The sequence below is a fragment of the Cornus florida genome, unplaced genomic scaffold (assembly GCF_030987335.1).
Source record: "Cornus florida cultivar Cherokee Brave unplaced genomic scaffold, ASM3098733v1 CherokeeBrave_3.0.0_Hap2_Chr11, whole genome shotgun sequence".
NCBI classification, from domain to species: Eukaryota; Viridiplantae; Streptophyta; class Magnoliopsida; order Cornales; family Cornaceae; genus Cornus; species Cornus florida.
In genome coordinates this window covers 91,592,584-91,612,626 of record NW_026775581.1, presented here as the reverse complement: position 1 = coordinate 91,612,626, position 20,043 = coordinate 91,592,584, and the positions used below count along the sequence as shown (strand labels likewise).

Sequence of the window (20,043 nt, the reverse complement as noted above, 5' to 3'; positions counted from 1 at the left end):
AAGTCGCAAGGTTTTCAGGTAAGGTTGTCACACAAGTATATCAATGCAGAATATAAATATTTGTTTCTTCGTCTTTATACTTGAATAAAATTGTCATGGGGTTGCAGAAATGAAGGAAGTGATGACAGTGATTCCAAACCGCAAACTAAAGCTTCACACCACAAGGTCTTGGGACTTCATGGGTTTACCTAAAGGCAAATTGGGAGGTTCTAAAGAAGGAGATATCATCGTTGGGCTCCTGGACACTGGTAATATCTAAATCTAATAGTCGAAGTCACTCTTACCGGCCTGCTTTGTTGTTCTCTGTCGTAGCATTTTCATGTTCGTGGTTTTTATAGGAGTCTGGCCGGAAGCTGATAGCTTCAACGATGAGGGGTTTGACCCTCCACCTGCTAAATGGAAAGGAACATGCCAAGGTGCCAATTTCACCTGTAACAAGTAAGAAATAGTAAGAATTAGTTCTTCTTCACAGTAATTAATTAGCATAGAGACCAGCTAATCAAAGAGATTGTATGCTGATGATTTAAAACACAAGCATGAACAATAAAAGGACTAAGCTCAGTTTACAACTTGTATAACCTAACAAATGCAGATTATGCAGTAAAAAAATCCAACTGATATAAAACTTTAGTGTTTATTATACAACGTAAGAGACTGATGGAACGTATGAAATCACAGCAAGCTCATTGGAGCAAGATACTACAACAGCGAAGGCAGTTATGGCATTACAGACTTTCAATCCCCTAGAGATGCAGAAGGGCATGGAAGCCACACTGCCTCAACGGCTGCAGGTGTGGAGGTGGCTGGAGCAAGCTACCTTGGACTAGCTGAAGGAGTGGCCAGAGGTGGAGTTCCAGGTGCAAGGATCGCAACATACAAAGTTTGTTGGGTCAACCGTGGATGTGCTTTGGCAGATATCCTAGCAGCATTTGACGATGCAATTGCAGATGGTGTTGACATAATATCAGTTTCTCTAGGATCTGACTGGCCAGACCAGTACTTCGATGACCCAATTGCCATTGGATCATTCCATGCCATGAAAAAGGGAATACTGACCTCAAATTCTGCTGGAAATTCGGGCCCCGACCCAGCATCTGTCTCCAACTTTGCACCCTGGACACTAACTGTCGCGGCTAGCGACATTGACAGGAATTTTGTTGCCCAGGTGGTGCTTGGCAATGGACAAGTCCTCACTGTAAGTGAAAAATCTGCAGAACATGATTAGCTGTTCAAGAACATCTGCGATTTATCAAATACTAACACAATTTCTATTTCCTTAATGCTTGACTTGACAAAATGAAGGGACACTCAATTAATAACTTTGACCTCAATGGAACCTCGTACCCATTGATCTGGGGAGGAGATGCAGCAAACTTTACAATTGGTTCTAATCCAGACTTTTCAAAGTACTGCGCTGAAGTTCCTGCCATGAATTCATACCAAGTGGAAGGAAAGATTGTTTTTTGTGAAGCGCTTACTGATGGTTCTGCGATTCTACTCACTAATGGTGTGGGTACCATCATGACCCAACAGTTAATACAACCTGATTTTACCTTTAACTACCCATTACCAGCAACATTTATCAGCACTGAAGATGGTGTCAAAGTTTCGGATTACATCAGATCAACAGAGTAAATGAACTTATGAACATATATATATATATAAACTAGGAAAATATATACATATATATCATCTTTAATGATATATGATTGTTCCGCGATGGATATCTTAATTTTGAAGCTAGTTCTAGAATTTTCTTAACAAAGTAATCTCCACCTTTTTCAGAAATCCCATTGCCACTATTCTGGTTGGTGAGACTTGGGAAGACCTTGTGGCGCCAGTTGTTGTCTCATTTTCTTCCAGGGGACCAAGCGCAATCAGCCCAGACATTCTCAAGGTGATCAACGGTTTCTTCCTTATGATCGAGTGATTCTGTCACTCGTCACTGTTGTGTCTAAGTTTGTCTCTTTATGTTGTATTGATGATGAGCAGCCTGATCTCACTGCTCCTGGTGTGGACATCCTTGCTGCCTGGTCTCCCGTGTCACCGCCTTCCATCTACTATGATGACACTAGGAGCGTCAAATACAACATCATCTCCGGCACATCCATGTCCTGCCCTCATGCTAGTGGTGCCGCTGCATATGTCAAGGCTGCCCATCCAGACTGGTCTCCTGCTGCTATTAAATCTGCCCTCATGACCACAGGTGAGTAATAAGAGATGCCACCTCTGTTGACATTGATATTATATATGTAAATATTTATATGGCAAGTAGCAAATCCCATTAATCAAAATCAAAGCAATAAAATTTTCTATTGGTTTCTATAGACACAAAGTAAGGATAAATTGCTCCTGGTTGATTTTTGCAACCATGATATGTACATTGCTACCATCAGATGAATGAAAATGTGGACCCTCATGCTACTCTTGCAAATACACATCCCCATTGATGCTCCACATCCAGAGGTTTAATCCCATTTATTATAAGAACAAAACCAGCATAACGGAATTCTATTTTTTTAACAACAGGAAAGTGATACTAAAACTAAATGCAATTGATTTTTCACGTTACTTTATTCTTTATTATCAGCTTATGTAATGGACCCGAGGAAGCATGCAGACCTTGAATTCGCTTATGGGTCTGGTCACATAAACCCGGTTGCTGCTGTTGACCCCGGGCTAGTATTTGATGCATCTGAGGCAGATTATGTTAACTTCCTCTGCAGGCAAGGCTACAACACATCAACTCTAAGACTTGTCACTGGAGATGACAGTGTATGTGATGGCATTAAGCCGGGAAGAGGATGGGATCTCAACTATCCATCATTGTCGCTCTATATGTTAGATGGGCAGCAGATCATGGGTGTCTTCACCAGGACAATGACCAATGTTGGCGCATCAAACTCTACCTATACAGCAAGTGTGTACATACCCGCCACTGTTAGTGTTACAGTGGAACCATCGGTCCTGACGTTCTCTGCAGTTGGAGAGAAGAAATCATTCACAGTGAAGGTCAACGGGCCTACGATTACACAGCAGCCGATCATGTCGGGTGCTATCATGTGGAAAGATGGATTCCATAAGGTGAGAATCCCACTTGTGGTTTATAACTATATTCCTGGCGCTCCCTATATTCTCGACAGCCAGTCCGTGTCCGAGAAGAAGTTGACTTTCAAAGGTTCCTCAATATATCACAAGAATGGGATAGTAGGACACAAATAAACATAAAAGATTCTCATACTAAGGTTCAATCCGTGTTTGAGGCTGCAGATCATCCTTGTAATGCCTCTATTAAGTTCTATAAGTTGAAGGTGTCTACTTTTTATGGTATAAAAATGTGAACCTTGGACAGGACTTAGTCACACCCATGAGAAATGTAGGGGTCCGAAAGATGACATGTCAAGTTTACTTCCTCTTTGAGATATTAATAAAACTGAAAATAATAACACTCGGGCACTCCCCCCTAATGGAGATTCAAATGTCCCTTCTGTGTATGTGTGTGTCTGTGTGTGTGGGTGGATAGATGTGTCCACTACTTTCAACGCATTCCATCCTCTGTTCGTCAATGCAAATTGGATACTCTGTTCATGAACACACGGCAAAAGGTTATATGGGTGTGAGGCAAATTGGATACTCTGCTCAAGAATCTATTGCATGTCATACTCTATCAATTACTACTCGTAAAGAGAAAAAAATTGGATACATTTTGCATGTCATTCTCTGCTTGTGAATAGCTTTTCCAGCTATCATATATCTATTTGACATTCATTCTACAATCTTTGAATACTAAGCTCCATTTGTTTTAAAGCAAACCATTCTCCATAGGAAAATATTTTTCATGTATTACAAGTAAAATAAAATTTGAAATCTCATTTTCCGGGGTGAGTGGCTAAAATTCTAAAAACAATTTCAAAAAAATAAAAATATATCTCTTCGAAGGTACAAGTCAAAACAAAGACAATTCACTCTTTTATTTGTTATCAGTTATTCGATCAAACAGATGGTGTGCACATAAAACCTGCTGGCATTGAAATTCTCCCAAAAGTGCAGTGTCATCAAGAACCAATCGTAACAACAAGAAGATGTGCTGGGCCGTGAGAAAAACGGAAGAGCAAAAATCAATGAAATATGAAAAATAACAGTGCACAACAAATGGCAATGCAAATCTGGAGAATTCAAAATCACAATCCTCTATCAACACACAAACCCAATTGGAACTAGTTTTGCGATCTTACCTCATCATCAGAGTTTGCCATTACGAAATCCAAACAAATATTTGAATGCCATGTTTGCTGCCCAATGTGAGAAAATTGTTGCCGGAAGTCGGGTGATAATCACCGGCACTAGAAATTGGTTACTTTGCACATAACAATATTGATCACTTGATTTTATTTATTTTTTATATCTCATACACAGAGATGTAATGTAACATTTTAAATAAATTATTATGACTGAAGAAAGTTAGCGTTTTTTCATAACAGTAACCTGAAAAATGGAAAAAGGACCAAAAAAAAAAAAAAATAAATAAAATAAAAATAAAACATTTCATTTACTTTGACAATTTTTATTTTTGAGAATTGAACGGAATAATTTTCAAACTTTTGTAGGGATGTCAATTTAACTAGTTCCGCTAGGCCCGCCCCTATTATGACATGTTTGGAATCATTTTAATGAGGACAGTGTAAAATAATAAATAAGTAAAATAATAAATAAATAAAATAATTGGGTTAGTGACGAAGAGTTTAAAACTCACAAAATCCCTAACTCACCTTAATTAATAATTATTATACAAATAAAGTAATATTTATTTAACTATAATTTTTCTAAAAAAAAATTACAAAATTTATCTTCCTACAAAGATAGCTCAAATTAAACACAAATTATTAAATGTTGTTGATTATTTAACAGAGTATTATCAATAAGATAATATTAAAGTTAACATATTTAATTAATATAAATTAAACGACTGAGAATTTTAATCAAAATAGGATTGCATTAAACTATACAAAATTTAAGAGTTAATTATAGTTATTATACTTATTTTGTGTAACAACAGTAAAATAAGTATAATAATAATATTATTAAAGCAATAGTAAAGTCACCATTTTGCTATTAGGTATAACATTTTTTTTTTCTTTTTTTTTCAAAGTTACCTGGTATAACATCTTTAGAGATGAGGTGTTTGAGCCCACAGAAGGATGCATTTGTGGATATGTGGTGGGTATTTACGTAATAAAAAAAAAATATATATTAAAGTTGATTATTTTGTTTATAATTTTTAAAGAGGGTTAAAGGATGCAAGTTTGCTTTATTAGAAACATGAAATTTTTTAATCATTCTATACTCAACAAGTATGCGAGTTTGCTTTTAGAATGAGATTTTTTTATTTTTCCCAGATTTTTAAACCATCCTGAATTCGATTTTGTACCACATGATTTATACTTTTTGAAGAAAGAATATTCTCTGCTTGAACAACATTGTAAAAAAAAATGTAATACACAGTCATCTAATTTCCATGTATAATATTTGACCAATTAACTCTTATAATTGTGTTGGAAAATTATAATTTGGTGATCAAACTTAGACAAAATTGTTGTAAAGTGATCTTAAAGTCTAGAAAAGAGAAATAGTCACCAATTTTCAAACTTAATTGCTAATAAGTGACCATTTGATGGTTTGTTACATAAATATCCTTATTGTAATATATATATATATATATTTAATTGAACAAATTTATTCTCAACATTAAACACTTTTGTTGTCCGACAATCAAAGGATAAGATGAAGAGGGAAGGAAATGGAGGTGTATTTGAATGGTGTTGTGATTTTTAATCTTTTATCATGTGAATAAAATGTATATGTACATATAATTAGATCAATCTTGAAATTATATAAATCCATATAAATTATAACTATGGATATAATATTCTTAGTTTTGTGCTCAGCATGTTTTTTGACCATTTGATGGTTTGTTACATAAATATCCTTATTGTAATATATATATATATATATTTAATTGAACAAATTTATTCTCAACATTAAACACTTTTGTTGTCCGACAATCAAAGGATAAGATGAAGAGGGAAGGAAATGGAGGTGTATTTGAATGGTGTTGTGATTTTTAATCTTTTATCATGTGAATAAAATGTATATGTACATATAATTAGATCAATCTTGAAATTATATAAATCCATATAAATTATAACTATGGATATAATATTCTTAGTTTTGTGCTCAGCATGTTTTTTGATCATGGCGGAGAGTCATGAATAAAAAATAAAAAAAATAAAAAAAAGTTAATAAAGAAATTCTAAATGTAAGATATATACATATTATAGAAAAAGTTATTAAAGAAATCCTAATTTTTTAATTGGTAATTTGCAAACTAAAAAGGGAAAAATAGAACAAGAAAAAGAGGAGATGAATCCACAATTTTTTCATCTAAATTTTATTTTTAGAAAATTTTATAAACAAATATTTTTTGACCAAATCGTCTTCAAATGGTTACTTATTAGCAATTAAGTTTTAAAAATGGTCACTAATCATATTTTCTTGACTTTAAAGTCACTTTTTAACAATTTTGTTTATGTTTGGTCACCAATATCTAATTTTCTCCTTAACCAAATGTAAGAACCCAATAAACACGCCGGAAAGTTCTTAGGCTCCGTTACGTGAAATTGAAGGGGAATTGAATTGAAAAAAAGCAACTCACAAAAAACAAATATTTTTTGACCAAATTGTCTTCAAATGGTTACTTATTTTTAAAAAATGGTCGCTAATCATATTTTCTTGACTTTAAAGTCACTTTTTAACAATTTTGTTTATGTTTGGTCACCAATATCTAATTTTCCCCTTAACCAAATGTAAGAACCCAATAAACACGCTGGAAAGTTCTTAGGCTCTGTTACGTGAAATTGAAGTGGAATTGAATTGAAAAAAAGCAACTCACAAAATTAAACCAATTTTTTTTTTAATTTCATCAATTCCAATTTCAAGGCATCAATTCCATGGAATCGAAAGCAGCCTTAAGTCAATTTCTTTTACATGAAAATTATTCTTACATCCCTTATTGACATCAGATCATTAGATCATATATTTGATTTATTTTTGAATATATATATATTTTTAATAAACTTTTCATTAATGACTTTTACTCTATACAAAATCAGCTGAATGTTACTCGAATAACACAAGCAACAAATATGATTTACTGATATGCTCAATCTAAAATTTCTACAAAATATAATATATATGTCTAAACTCCACACCCATCAAAATCAACCCTCATCTTTCCCTTTTCAATTTTATTTAGAGCAGAATCAGCTATCCGCTCCAAGTGCATATTACACATCTAAAAATGTTCAAAGCAGAGTTGTTCTTGTGATGATGGTTTGACAGTAATTTCCACTAGGATTTCACCATATCTTAATTAAAATCCTATTCAAATTTGGTTTATCAGGATGACTAATTAATTAATAAATTCATAAGAATCATAAGACTAGAGAAAAACAAAGGGTTTGGTTCAGTTATCTAACTACAGTTTTATATTTTTTAAAAAGTACAGAAGAAAAGAAATTAATATGTGCGACTCAGTGACGATATAAAACAAAGACCAATCTCATTTTAAACTATTTTTTCACCATTTTTTTTCTCCCTCTACCCACACTCTCTCTCTAAAACTCACATAAAACTAAACCTTAAACCTCAAACATCAAAATCACAAATTATATATAGATTAGTTAATTAAATTTATAACAAATCAGGTCAATTTGAAGCATCTTTACTAACGTAAATTTTCTGTTCCAACTCAGCTATTTACAGTCATAAATCGATTGACAAACCTAACAAAGTGAAAAACTTCAAAGACATGATTTAAAGGTACAATTTATCCTCTATAATTTGTAATACATGAACAAGTTGCAATCCACAACACTTAAATTATAAATCTGTCCCCAAAATTAAGGACTCCAACAAATTTTATCTCTAAAATGTACAAGACTAGGGGTACATGATACAATGAAGTGATACAAACAAGAGAACAAGTACAATCGTCCATATATATATATATATATATATATATATATATGTATAGAGAGAGAGCTGGAGCTAGGAGAGAGAACATTATAATTGTACTTAGGCAAGAATCACAAAAGCAGAAGCTAGAAACCAAGGACGGCCTTCTAATTAATTGCCAGTATCCTCATTAAAGTTGTATATATATATAGAGAGAGAGAGAGAGAGCTGGAGCTAGGAGAGAGAACATTATAATTGTACTTAGGCAAGAATCACGAAAGCAGAAGCTAGAAACCAAGGACGGCCTTCTAATTAATTGCCAGTTACATATCCTCATTAAAGTTGTTACGGAAATAACAAGAACTAAAGCTTGCTTATAAATATATTCAGACCTATAGTCCCTAATGGCAAACACATAGACTGGCACTAGAAACATACTAATTGGTATCTGATGGCCAATTCAAGCTTGATTTCTCTTCTGTACTCTTTATTGCTTATAGCTCTTGTGTTAAAATGTAACTGCCAAGAAAAGAAGGTATAATGGTGTTTTTCTACTATTAATTAATGCACTTTTGATATAGAGAAGTGGTTATTTTTATAAACAATTATATATATATATACACATATATATATGGTTGTTTTCTGAGATTTTTGAGCTTATGTTTAGGTTTATGTTGTGTACATGGGAGAGCTGCCGAAAGGGGATGTGTCAGTTGCATACAAACACCATTCCATGCTCAAAAATGTTCTTGGGAGGTTGCTACAATTACCATTTCTACTACATTATATTTCTGTTGTAAAATTTAACAGTTTTTTTTTTTTTTTTTTTTTTTTTTTTTAGCATAATTAGTTAATACTCATACTATTCACATATAACAAAGTTAATTGTGTATGAAAAAAAAAAAAGAAAGAAAGAAATTTAAGTAATGGATTGCTTTTAAGAGCCCCGAAAACAAATGTGAGAGGACTTGGTGCAAAGCACCAACTTCTCTCACATTTAGATTCGGGATATTCAAACTCTGTATCATTACTCTATTGCTATGTGCTGTTGCATTGAATTGGTGCCTTTTCATTGGTATCTCCAAACATAGCATAAATATATTATTTCACTGCATAAAAATTTCTAGACTGATTTTATCAGAAAAAATGATGGATTTTTTATACTGTGCATTTGTCACTATTATTATATACAAAGAAAGTCAATAGTTATGCACATCATAATAGCCACAACTAGTATATGCTGATACTTCAAATCCATTTTCCTAAAATTTTATACTAACTTAATCTAGTTAATTAATTGAACATACCTCGCTAAAACTTGTGCTCCTCTGGTGCAAAATCTTGTTGGCTGATAGTAGATAAGTATCAAGAATATATCCAAAAAAAGAATAACCAAGACAAAGATAACAATAATTATCCTCTCCCATTTATGATTTAAAAATATTAAGTACTGCATAATCAGTATATATCGACCTCTCTACTCTTGGCAAACTGTCTCTCAAGCAGTAAAATTTATGCAATTACAGTGCTTCATCAGCAAAAAAGTCGCTTATATATAGTTACAAGAGGAGTTTTAACGGATTTGCAGCGAAACTAACTGATGATGAAGTCGCAAGATTTTCAGGTAGGGTTGTCATACAAGAATATCAATGCAGAATATAAATATTTCTTTCATGATCTTTATACTTGAATAAAATTGTCATGGGATTGCAGAAATGAAGGAAGTGATGACAGTAATTCCAAACCGCAAACTAAAGCTTCACACTACAAGGTCTTGGGACTTCATGGGTTTAACTAGAGGCAAACTTGGAGGTTCTAAACAAGGAGATATCATCATTGGGCTCCTGGACACCGGTAATATCTAAATCTAATAGTCAAAGTCACTCTTGCAGTTCTGCTTTCTTGATCTCCGTCGAAGCATTTTCATGTTCTTGGTTTTTATAGGAGTCTGGCCAGAAGCTGATAGCTTCAACGATGAAGGGTTTGGCCCTCCACCTGCTAAATGGAAAGGAACATGCCAAGGTGCCAATTTCACCTGTAACAAGTAAGAATTAGTTCTTCTTCACTGTAATTTATTAGCATAAAAAAAAAATGGGCCCAATTTGGATCTCAAAAAAGAGCACATATCATTCTAGTAGCTACATCAACAAGCTATCTAATCAAAGAGATCGTATGCTGATAATTTAAAACACGTGCATGAACAATACAAGGACTGAGCTCAGTTTACAACTTGTCTAATCTAACAAATGCAGATTATGCAGTAAAAAAAATTACAACTGGTATAAAACTTTAGTGTTTATACATCATAAGAGACTGATGGAACGTATGAAATCACAGCAAGCTCATTGGAGCGAGATATTACAACAGCAACGGCAGTTATGACGTTACAGACTTCCAATCCCCTAGAGACGCAATAGGACATGGAACCCACACTGCCTCAACGGCTGCAGGGGTGGAGGTGGCTGGAGCAAGCTACTTTGGACTAGCTGAAGGTGTGGCAAGAGGTGGAGTTCCAGGTGCAAGGATCGCAATGTACAAAGTTTGCTGGGTTGGCCAGGGATGTGGTCTGGCAGATATCCTAGCAGCATTTGATGATGCAATTGCAGACGGTGTTGACATAATATCAGTTTCTCTAGGATCTTTCCTGCCACACCAGTACTTCGATGACCCAATTGCCATTGGATCATTCCATGCCATGAAAAAGGGAATACTGACCTCAAATTCTGCTGGAAATTCAGGCCCCGACCCAGCATCCGTCTCCAACTTTGCACCCTGGACACTAACTGTCGCAGCTAGCGACATTGACAGGAATTTTGTTGCCCAAGTGGTGCTTGGCAATGGACAAGTCCTCACTGTAAGTTAAAAATCTGCAGAACCTGATTAGCTGTTCAAGAACGTCTCAGATTTATCAATACTAACACAATTTCTATTTCCTTCATGCTTCACTTGACAAAATGAAGGGACTCTCAATTAATAGCTTTGACCTCAACGGAACCTCGTATCCATTGATCTGGGGAGGAGATGCAGCAAACTATACTGTTGGTGCTAATCCAGACATTTCAAAATACTGCTTTGATGGTGCCATGAATTCATACCAAGTGGAAGGAAAGATTGTTTTTTGTGAAACAGCCACGGATGGTTCTGCAATTCTACTCGCTAATGGTGTGGGTACCATCATGGCTGACCCGTTTATTCCTGATTATACATCTAACTACCCATTACCAGCAACGGTCATTAGCACCAACGATGGTGTCAAAGTTTTGGATTACATCAGATCAACAAAGTAAATGAACATATATCTATCTATCTATATAGATATATCATCTTTAATGATATTGTTCTGCGATGGATATATAATTCTAAAGCTAGCTTTAGAACCTTTTTAACAAAGTAACCTCCACCTTTTTTCAGAAATCCAGTTGCAACTATTCTGGTTGGTGAGACTTGGGAGGACATTGTGGCCCCAGTTGTCGTCTCATTTTCTTCCAGAGGACCAAGTGCGATCAGCCCAGACATTCTCAAGGTGATCAATGGTTTCTTCCTTATGATCGAGTGAGTCTGTCACTTGTCACTGTTGTGTCTAAGTTTGTCTCTCTATGTTGCATTGATGATGAGCAGCCTGATCTCACTGCTCCTGGTGTGGACATCCTTGCTGCCTGGTCTCCCGTGTCACCGCCTTCAGGTTTTGGTGACACCAGGAGTGTCAAATACAACATCATCTCTGGCACATCCATGTCCTGCCCTCATGCTAGTGGTGCTGCAGCGCATGTCAAGGCTGCCCATCCAGACTGGTCCCCTGCTGCCATTAAATCTGCCCTCATGACCACAGGTGAGAAATAAGAGATGCCACCTCTGTTGACATTCATACTGTTTCTGTAAATATTTATATGGCAACTAGCAATCCCATTAATCAAAATCAAAGTAATAACTTTTTCTATTGGTTTCTATAGTGGCAAACTAAGAATACATTGCTCCTGATTAATTTTTGCAACCATGATATGTACATTGCTACCATCAGATGAATGAAAATGTGGACCCTCATACTACTCTTGCCATCACTAGTACACATCTCCATTGACGCTCCGCTTACAGAAGTTTAATCCCATTTATTATAAGAACAAAACCACCACAATGGAATTCTCATCTTTTTAACAACACGAAAGTGATACTAAAACTAAATGCAATTGATTTCTTACGTGACTTTATTCTTTATTATCAGCTTATGTAATGGACCCGAGGAAGCATGAAGACCTTGAATTCGCTTATGGGTCTGGTCACATAAACCCAGTTGCTGCTGTTGACCCTGGGCTAGTATTTGATGCATCTGAGGCAGATTATGTTAACTTCCTCTGCAAGCAGGGCTACAACACATCAACACTAAGACTTGTCACCGGAGATGACAGCGTTTGTGACGGCATTGAGCTTGGAAGAGGATGGGATCTCAACTATCCATCATTCTCGCTGTATTTGTTAGATGGCCAGCAGATCATGGGTGTCTTCACCAGGACTGTGACCAATGTTGGCGCAGCAAACTCTACTTACACAGCAAGCGCGTACATACCTGGTGCCATTAGCGTTACAGTGGAACCATCCGTCCTGACATTCTCTGCAGTTGGAGAGAAGAAATCATTCACAGTGAAGGTTAACGGGCCAAAGATTACACAGCAGCCGATCATGTCGGGTGTTATCATTTGGAAAGATGGAGTCCATAAGGTGAGAATCCCACTTGTGGTTTATAACTATATTCCTGGTTCTCCCTATGATCTCAACAGCCAGTCCATGTCCGAGAAGAAGTTGACTTTCAAAGGTTCCTCAATATATCACAAGAATGGGATACTTGGGCACAAGTAAACATCCAAGATTCTCACACTCAGGTTCAATCCGTGTTTGAGGCAGCACATCATCTTTGTAATGCCTCTATTATGTTCTATAATTTGAAGGTCTTCACTGCATTAGTATAAAATCGGGAACCTTGGACAGGACTTAGTCACACGCAAGGGAAATGTAGGGTCCAAAAAGATGACATGTCAAGTTTACTTCCTCGTTGAGATATTAATAAAACTGAAAATAATAACACTCTGGGGCTCCCCCTAATGGAGATTCAAATATTGCCTATATGTGGATGGGTGTGAGCACTACATTCAATGCATTCCATCATTTGTTCATCAATGCAAATTAATACTCTGCTCATGAACCCATGAGAAAAGGTTATAAGGGTGAGAAACCACATATTCCTAGGCCTAGTAGAAAGGAGATAATATGGACTAATAAGAGAATGCCCGATCACCTTTGATGCAGTGAATAATTGATGCAGCGATTGTCCGGATAACATTGACTTCCTTTGGAAACAAGGTTATGACACATTTAAATTAAACCTTACCAGTGTCGCAGTGAAGCTAAACAATGAATATCCTTATTCCTTAATATCCTAGTATAGCACGAGGACTGCGTACTGGAAATGCATGACAAACATTATAAATGTATATTAAAAAATAGTTGGATTAAAGAAAGATGAATTGCAATAAAGTTATCCAGTGTAGGATTAGCTGCAAGTTGATCCTGCTCCTCACAAAAATTCTCTTTTTGGTGACATTTAGTCAGAGAGAAATACTGATCACTTGGTTGATATATGTTCTCAAAACCTATGGTCCTTTACGCTAAACTGCAAAGCAAACTGATTTCTGTTAAGTTCTGTGAAAATATACTCAACCTTTATATCATTTAATTATGTTATTGTATGAAATTTTGGGAGCATTTTCTTGGCAGTACAATGATATTAGACATTGGAATCCAGCGATCCTGTTTTGCTAAAAGGTCTTTGATTTGAATCTGAAACCCATAACAGCAAGAAAACCTAGTTATTCATTTGTTTTAAAAGTAAAAAGCAGTTTCCATCTTAAAACATTTTTCATGTATTACAAGTAAAATGAAATTTTCACATCTCATTTTCCAGGGGGAGTGGCTAAAACTCTAAAAACAACTTCAAAAAGAAAAATAAATATCTTCCAAAGTCTTTACAAGTCAAAACAAATTCACCCTTTTCTTTGTAATCGGTTCTTCGATCAAACAGGTGGTGTGCACATAAAACCTTTTGGCAGAAGATGTACAGGGCAGTGAGAAAAAAAGGAAGAGCAAAGAATGAATGAAATGTGAAAGATAAGAATGCACAACAAATGGTAAGAATTCAAAATCACAATCCTCTCTATCAACAAACAAACCCAATTGGAACTAGTTTTGCGATCTTACCTCATCATCATGTTTCCCATTACAAATCCCAATGTGAGATAAGTGTTGCCGGAATACAGGAGATAATCACCGGAATCAGAAGAAAATGGCTGGCACTAGCTAAGTCAAATATTTCTTCTCAATGGTTGCCGCTCCCCTCTCACGGTCGTTCTCGCTCTTGCTCCTATTCCAACTCTTACGCGTATGATTTGAATTTTGTCGTTTTCGCACTCCGGCTTCCAATTCGCTATGGCTCCCCGCTCTGTGTGATGAGTGAGATAGTCACCCTAATACAACTACGTATAGCAGCAAACAAGTCGTCAACGTTGATATGGAATTGTCATTCTATGGCAATGTGTTGGTCTCCGTGACGCTATCATTCCGTGACAATGAGACCAACACAATGCTGTGATAACTCATAGACCGATTTAAGTAAAATTCCTAAGTTCAACTTTTTTTAATAACAGTGACCTGAAAACAAAAACAAAAAAACTATCTCAAAAATATTTCATTTAATGGGCAATTTTTTTTTTTTGCGATCTGATCCAAACTATGTAAGCATGGACACCAATGCAATACAAACTATATAGCATGGACACCAATGCAATACGATACTAATACGTGGACACGTTAATTTTTTTTAAAAAATAAAATATGAGTACAGTATGAATGCTCCTATACGTAAATATATAAATTTTTATTTATATACATCTCTTTGTGTAATAGTATTATAAAATTTTAATTCATTTATAATTTTTATGCTAAGAGAAATGATTTATAAACTGGAATTATATTATTATTATAATATTTTTTTATATTATATATACTGTTATTTCGTTTTTGTTTTAAATGAACGAATATCATTTTATGTTTCACTTTTGATTATATGTATAATGTAAAAAAAGTTGAACGTTTTAGAATGTGCTGATATTAGTTTCAAGATTACTAGTAAACTTGTGTTAGAAATGTTAGTAAGTAGCAGCTTAGATGTATGAAAACTGTTGACCGAAGTGTCCAAAAGTGTATGTTAAGTATCTAAAATAATAAAATTTAATTTTTATTTATAGACACGTATACATCAGACATGTGTTTGACGAGTATTCGACGTATCCGACATAAACACAACATGAAAGAAAATTCTAAATTTTTTATCCAAATTACATCTTCTCGTTTTCAAGTGGACTCTGCCCCATTATGATAGCTCCGCCGTGACATTTGTAACCCTTATACATATATAAATATATATGTGTATAAAATTAATATTTTAATATTAAATTATATTAAACGAAAAAACTTTAAAAAGTACGAACCGGACATCCCCAATATCCTTAAACTCAAATAAGTTCTGAGTTATTCACAAGTTCACAACTCATCTAAGTGCAAACCCGAGATCCTTCTACTCGAATACCCTCGAGTGCGGACCGAAGTCCTTAAACTCGAATAACTCTCGAGTCATCAATCTTTCAAAATCAAATAATCTTCAAACCTGTGACGTCATTTTAATGTAAAGTAATATGGAAAAATTAGGTGTGCCCTCACATAGGGACCATATCTTCCCATGAAAACTAAAGACAAATTTCCTAGTTGACCCTACTACAAAGCTGATGCGACATTACACTAACTACTCACTACACCAAACAAATGACAACAATAAGAATTCATATGTATATTTTAGTAATCCAATTTGTCACGAATCATCTCAATTTGATGGTTTTTTTTTTTTTTTTTCCAAAGTAATGTGATGCTCTTTTACAAATGTAGAATTTCTTTTGTATGAACTCAGCTATTTACTATTAAGTATTATAAATAGATTGACAAAACCTAACAAAGTGGAACTTGAAAGACATAAAAGGTACAAATATTTATCATCTATGTTTTGTATTACATAAACAAGTTGGTATCCAAAAGATTTAAATAATGAAACTGTCGATGAAATTAAGGGCTTCCACAAAATTTTCCTCTAATCATAAACTTATCTCTCTAACATAGACGAGGATTACAAAACCAGAAGAAAAAGGACAGCCTTTTCCCAGTTAAGATCATAGAGATGTCACGGATATAACAAGAATAAAAGCTTGCTTATATACATATATATATATACAAGGAGGCCTATAGTCTGTAATTAATGGCCAAGAAATAGACTCGGTACACTAGAAAAATTAATATTGGTCCCTAATGGCCAAGACCAACTTGATTTCTCTTCTATACTCTTTATTGCTTATAGGTCTTGTGCTAGAATGTCACTGCCATGAAAGGAAGGTATATATAAGGGTGTTTTCTAGTATTCATTAATGCTCTTTTGATATACACAGAGAGGTGATTATTTTTATATATATAGTTTTTTTTTTGGGTAATTATATGTATAGTTCTATATACATAAGTGGTTGTTTCCTGAGATATTTGAGCTTATGTTTAGGTTCATGTTGTGTACATGGGAGATCTGCGTGAAGGGGATATGTCAGTTGAATACAAACACCATTCCATGCTCAAAAATGTTCTTGGGAGGTTACTACATTAATTACCATCACTGTTACTTTACATGCATGCCTTTTGCAAAATTTCACTTTTTTCTTCTTCTTCTTTATTTTATTTTACAATAAATTTAGACACTCATTTATGTGTATAGAGAAGAAAATATACAATATCCTGGAAATATTTACCGTGTTGACGGATCATAATGGCTTCGTGTCAATGTATGAATATTCATATATATAGGTTAAGGGTAATCGTGTTAAGGGTTCCAAACACGAATAACACCCGTTAATTAAAAGGATAAAATGACCCACATAACCTATTTAATAAATAGATCATGTATTGATTTGTTCAATCTGTTTAACTTAAATGGGTCATGTAATCTATTTATTATCTTAAGTATAAAATGCAAATAAAATGAAAAATTGAGAATAATTGGGACAATACAATTATTACAAAAAAAGCTAAACAAGTTATTTTTTATTTTATATTTTATTTTAGTTAAACAAGTAATTGAAATAATAGAAATGTCACTTAAACAAGTTACAAGTTCATTGAGTTGATCCGACAAGAATATGACATAGATTAATTAAACATGTCTAATCGGGTTAAACTTTAAAACATAAACATGACAAGATTAATTAAATGAATTAAAGAAGTTGACACGAATACGATTAACATCAATCTAAACCAACTAAATTCGAGTCATATTGACATGTGGTGTCGAATTTTGTACCCCTAAAAAATATCACCAAACTACCCCCAACACTCCCTTGCACCCAAATTTTCCAATTTTATTTTTTTATACCCATAAGAAATAATTTATTTATCAATAATGCTAATAAATTTATTAAAAATTTCATTTGATGCCCCATTTTTTCCCCTTTTCAAGGCACTTACATATTGGCCTCAAATTAGAAAGTTCGAACATAAATTAACTTGTATTCCTTTGAAACTTATAGAAAGTTTTAAGTTAAATCTTTTTAATCATATTTTTGAAAGCCCAAATATTAGGAAACAAAATTTTAAGTTTTTTATTATTATAATCCTTACCACACAAGACATTGTTGTTTTATTTATGTATACACATGTACAATATTCATTATATTTATTCAAGAGAGAAAAAGGAGAAAAATACACTAATGTTTCATTATTTTTAATAAAAATACTTGAACCTTTTTTATCAAACATTTTTGTAAATTAGTGTTTACAAGAAAAAAAAAATATTTAAATTATATACCAATCTCCATTGGTGAGTCCTAATTAAGAGCATTTAGAATGAGGAGAAACTAAAGTATTGTAATACTGTTAACAACAATTATATCATATATGCTAATACTTTTAATTCACTCTTGCTAAATGACAATTCTATATATAAGTTACTAAAATAATAATCTTGTCTTGTTAAAACTTGCAAAATTTTGTATAGTTAAAATAAAAATAATTATTTTCTTCATCTTTAATCTAAGTAATAATATATAATATATCTTTCCTGAAATGGAATCAAAGTACTCAAAAATTAGAATTTTGAAAAAACTAAAATAATTGATGAAGGAAAATTAATTCTTTAATAATTAATTTTTCTTTACCTCTTCTCTTTTTTAATTATAACTTACCATTTCTCTCTCCATATATATATTTTTCTTTTTTATTTTCCTCATCTCTCTCTCTCCATATATATATATATATATAGTCATATTAGTTTTCCATATATTTATTTAAGTTATATTTTTCTCATTTTTGAATTTTCTATAGGTAATATATACTATCACTGATATTTGAACAAAGCTAATTAAAATTGGTTTATGTATATATATTTTTTCAAATTTTAATTATGTAGTACAAATTCATCCCCCACAAATTAAAATTTCTAGCTCCTCCCCTACTTTGGTTGTGCGCTTTTTCCTAGCATAGTTATTAAATACTCGTATTATACACCTATAACAAATGTATGTGTTTATGAATAATGAAAATCTTCATTTACCATACAAAATTATGAATTTCGTTTTCTGAGTTGGTACATATAATGAATGAGCAGGGATAGAGAAACCGAACGTTTTTACCGAAATAAACATCGAATCTTACGTGGCTTTGTCCACGTCAAATAATTTCATTACCTAACTCCTTATCATCGTCTTTTCTTTCCTAGTTTTTCCTTTTTCTCTCTCTTCCTTTTCGTTCTTTCTCCTATCTGTGTCTGGTTCTTCACCAATTCTTCTTATACATCTCCTCTCTTGAGATACACATATCGGAAGTATTCTAGAGACAAGATTCAAAATTTTTTTTTTTTTTTTTTTGGGTAAGTAAATATCCATACAAGAATTGTCATTAATCCAGAGAAGAGAAACAGATGAATCTTCTCAAAGTTTCTATTTGATTTTTATGGATACAAAATCTGAAGGAGAGAAACAACAGTTGTAGTTTTTATTTTCTTTTTCTTTTTCTTTTTTGTTCTGTTTTGGTTTTGTGATTCTGTATTTGCAAAATATGAAGAAATTTAATTTTTTTTTTATTTTATCTTCAATTTTACGAAATCAAAAGAGAGACAAAACCAAAATCAAAGATAAGATAGAATACAAAAGAAAAATTAAGAATTAGAGGAAGAGGGGAGAAAGAAGGGAAGAGGTATAAATTATCTTTTTAGAAAATAATCTGACGTGGCCAAGCCATGTTAAATTCGACCTTTTATTCAGTTGTTTGGTTCGGTTCTCTTATCATTTTCCATAATAAATTGAATGTTCTACGTGATAATTCATACTTCACCGAATAAGTATCGAATTTGACGGGTCCACCTCATTTACTTAAATAGTTTTTAAAAATAATTGTTTAACACGTGAGAAAAATGACCAACCACGTCAAATTCGATACTAATTCGATGATTCCTTTTCAATTCCCCTATCATTACTCTTTTCAATAACTTCACTCGTTTTACTAGGCAAAAATATAGGTTTTTTCCTTTTTTGGGAAATTTAAACAATTATATATTATGTATGGTGTAACTAATAACAAGAGGTTGGATCAAGCCCAGTGTTTCTGACAAGAGTTGTCTGAGATGGGCTTGATAGGCCCAATGTGCAGTACATATATGAAGAGACCAATTCTCTTCTATAGATGGAGGCCCATGGAAAATATAACTGAAATTCAAACTAAAAACCGTTTACCCATTGGAATCTCTTTAATTTTTTTTCTAGTCATGGCGACCATTAACATCTAATCAGGAGGACTTAGAGGAGTCATGTGGGGATCAGAAGGAACCCATTCACTGTTGACTTTGTGTGCTTCAAATCCATATCTAATTTGCTTCAACCTAAGAAGCATAGACATAAAATTGGA

General features: G+C 33.6%; 2 protein-coding genes across 2 annotated transcripts; both read left to right on the top strand.

Annotated features, from left to right (window-relative positions):
* The first annotated feature begins 109 nt into the window (after window positions 1-109).
* LOC132281537 (subtilisin-like protease SBT4.3) lies at window positions 110-3,448 on the top strand. Its single transcript, XM_059783234.1, has 7 exons — window positions 110-248; window positions 339-438; window positions 679-1,195; window positions 1,303-1,631; window positions 1,786-1,897; window positions 1,993-2,206; window positions 2,591-3,448. The coding sequence occupies exons 1-7, from the start codon at window positions 110-112 to the stop codon at window positions 3,220-3,222; spliced, it is 2,043 nt and encodes a 680-aa protein (XP_059639217.1). The 3' UTR covers window positions 3,223-3,448.
* Window positions 3,449-9,728: 6,280 nt separating this feature from the next.
* LOC132281536 (cucumisin-like) lies at window positions 9,729-12,885 on the top strand. Its single transcript, XM_059783233.1, has 7 exons — window positions 9,729-9,867; window positions 9,958-10,057; window positions 10,351-10,867; window positions 10,974-11,296; window positions 11,425-11,536; window positions 11,632-11,842; window positions 12,233-12,885. Exons 1-7 carry the CDS (start codon window positions 9,729-9,731, stop codon window positions 12,862-12,864), a joined length of 2,034 nt encoding a protein of 677 aa, XP_059639216.1. The 3' UTR covers window positions 12,865-12,885.
* The last annotated feature ends 7,158 nt before the right edge of the window (window positions 12,886-20,043 follow it).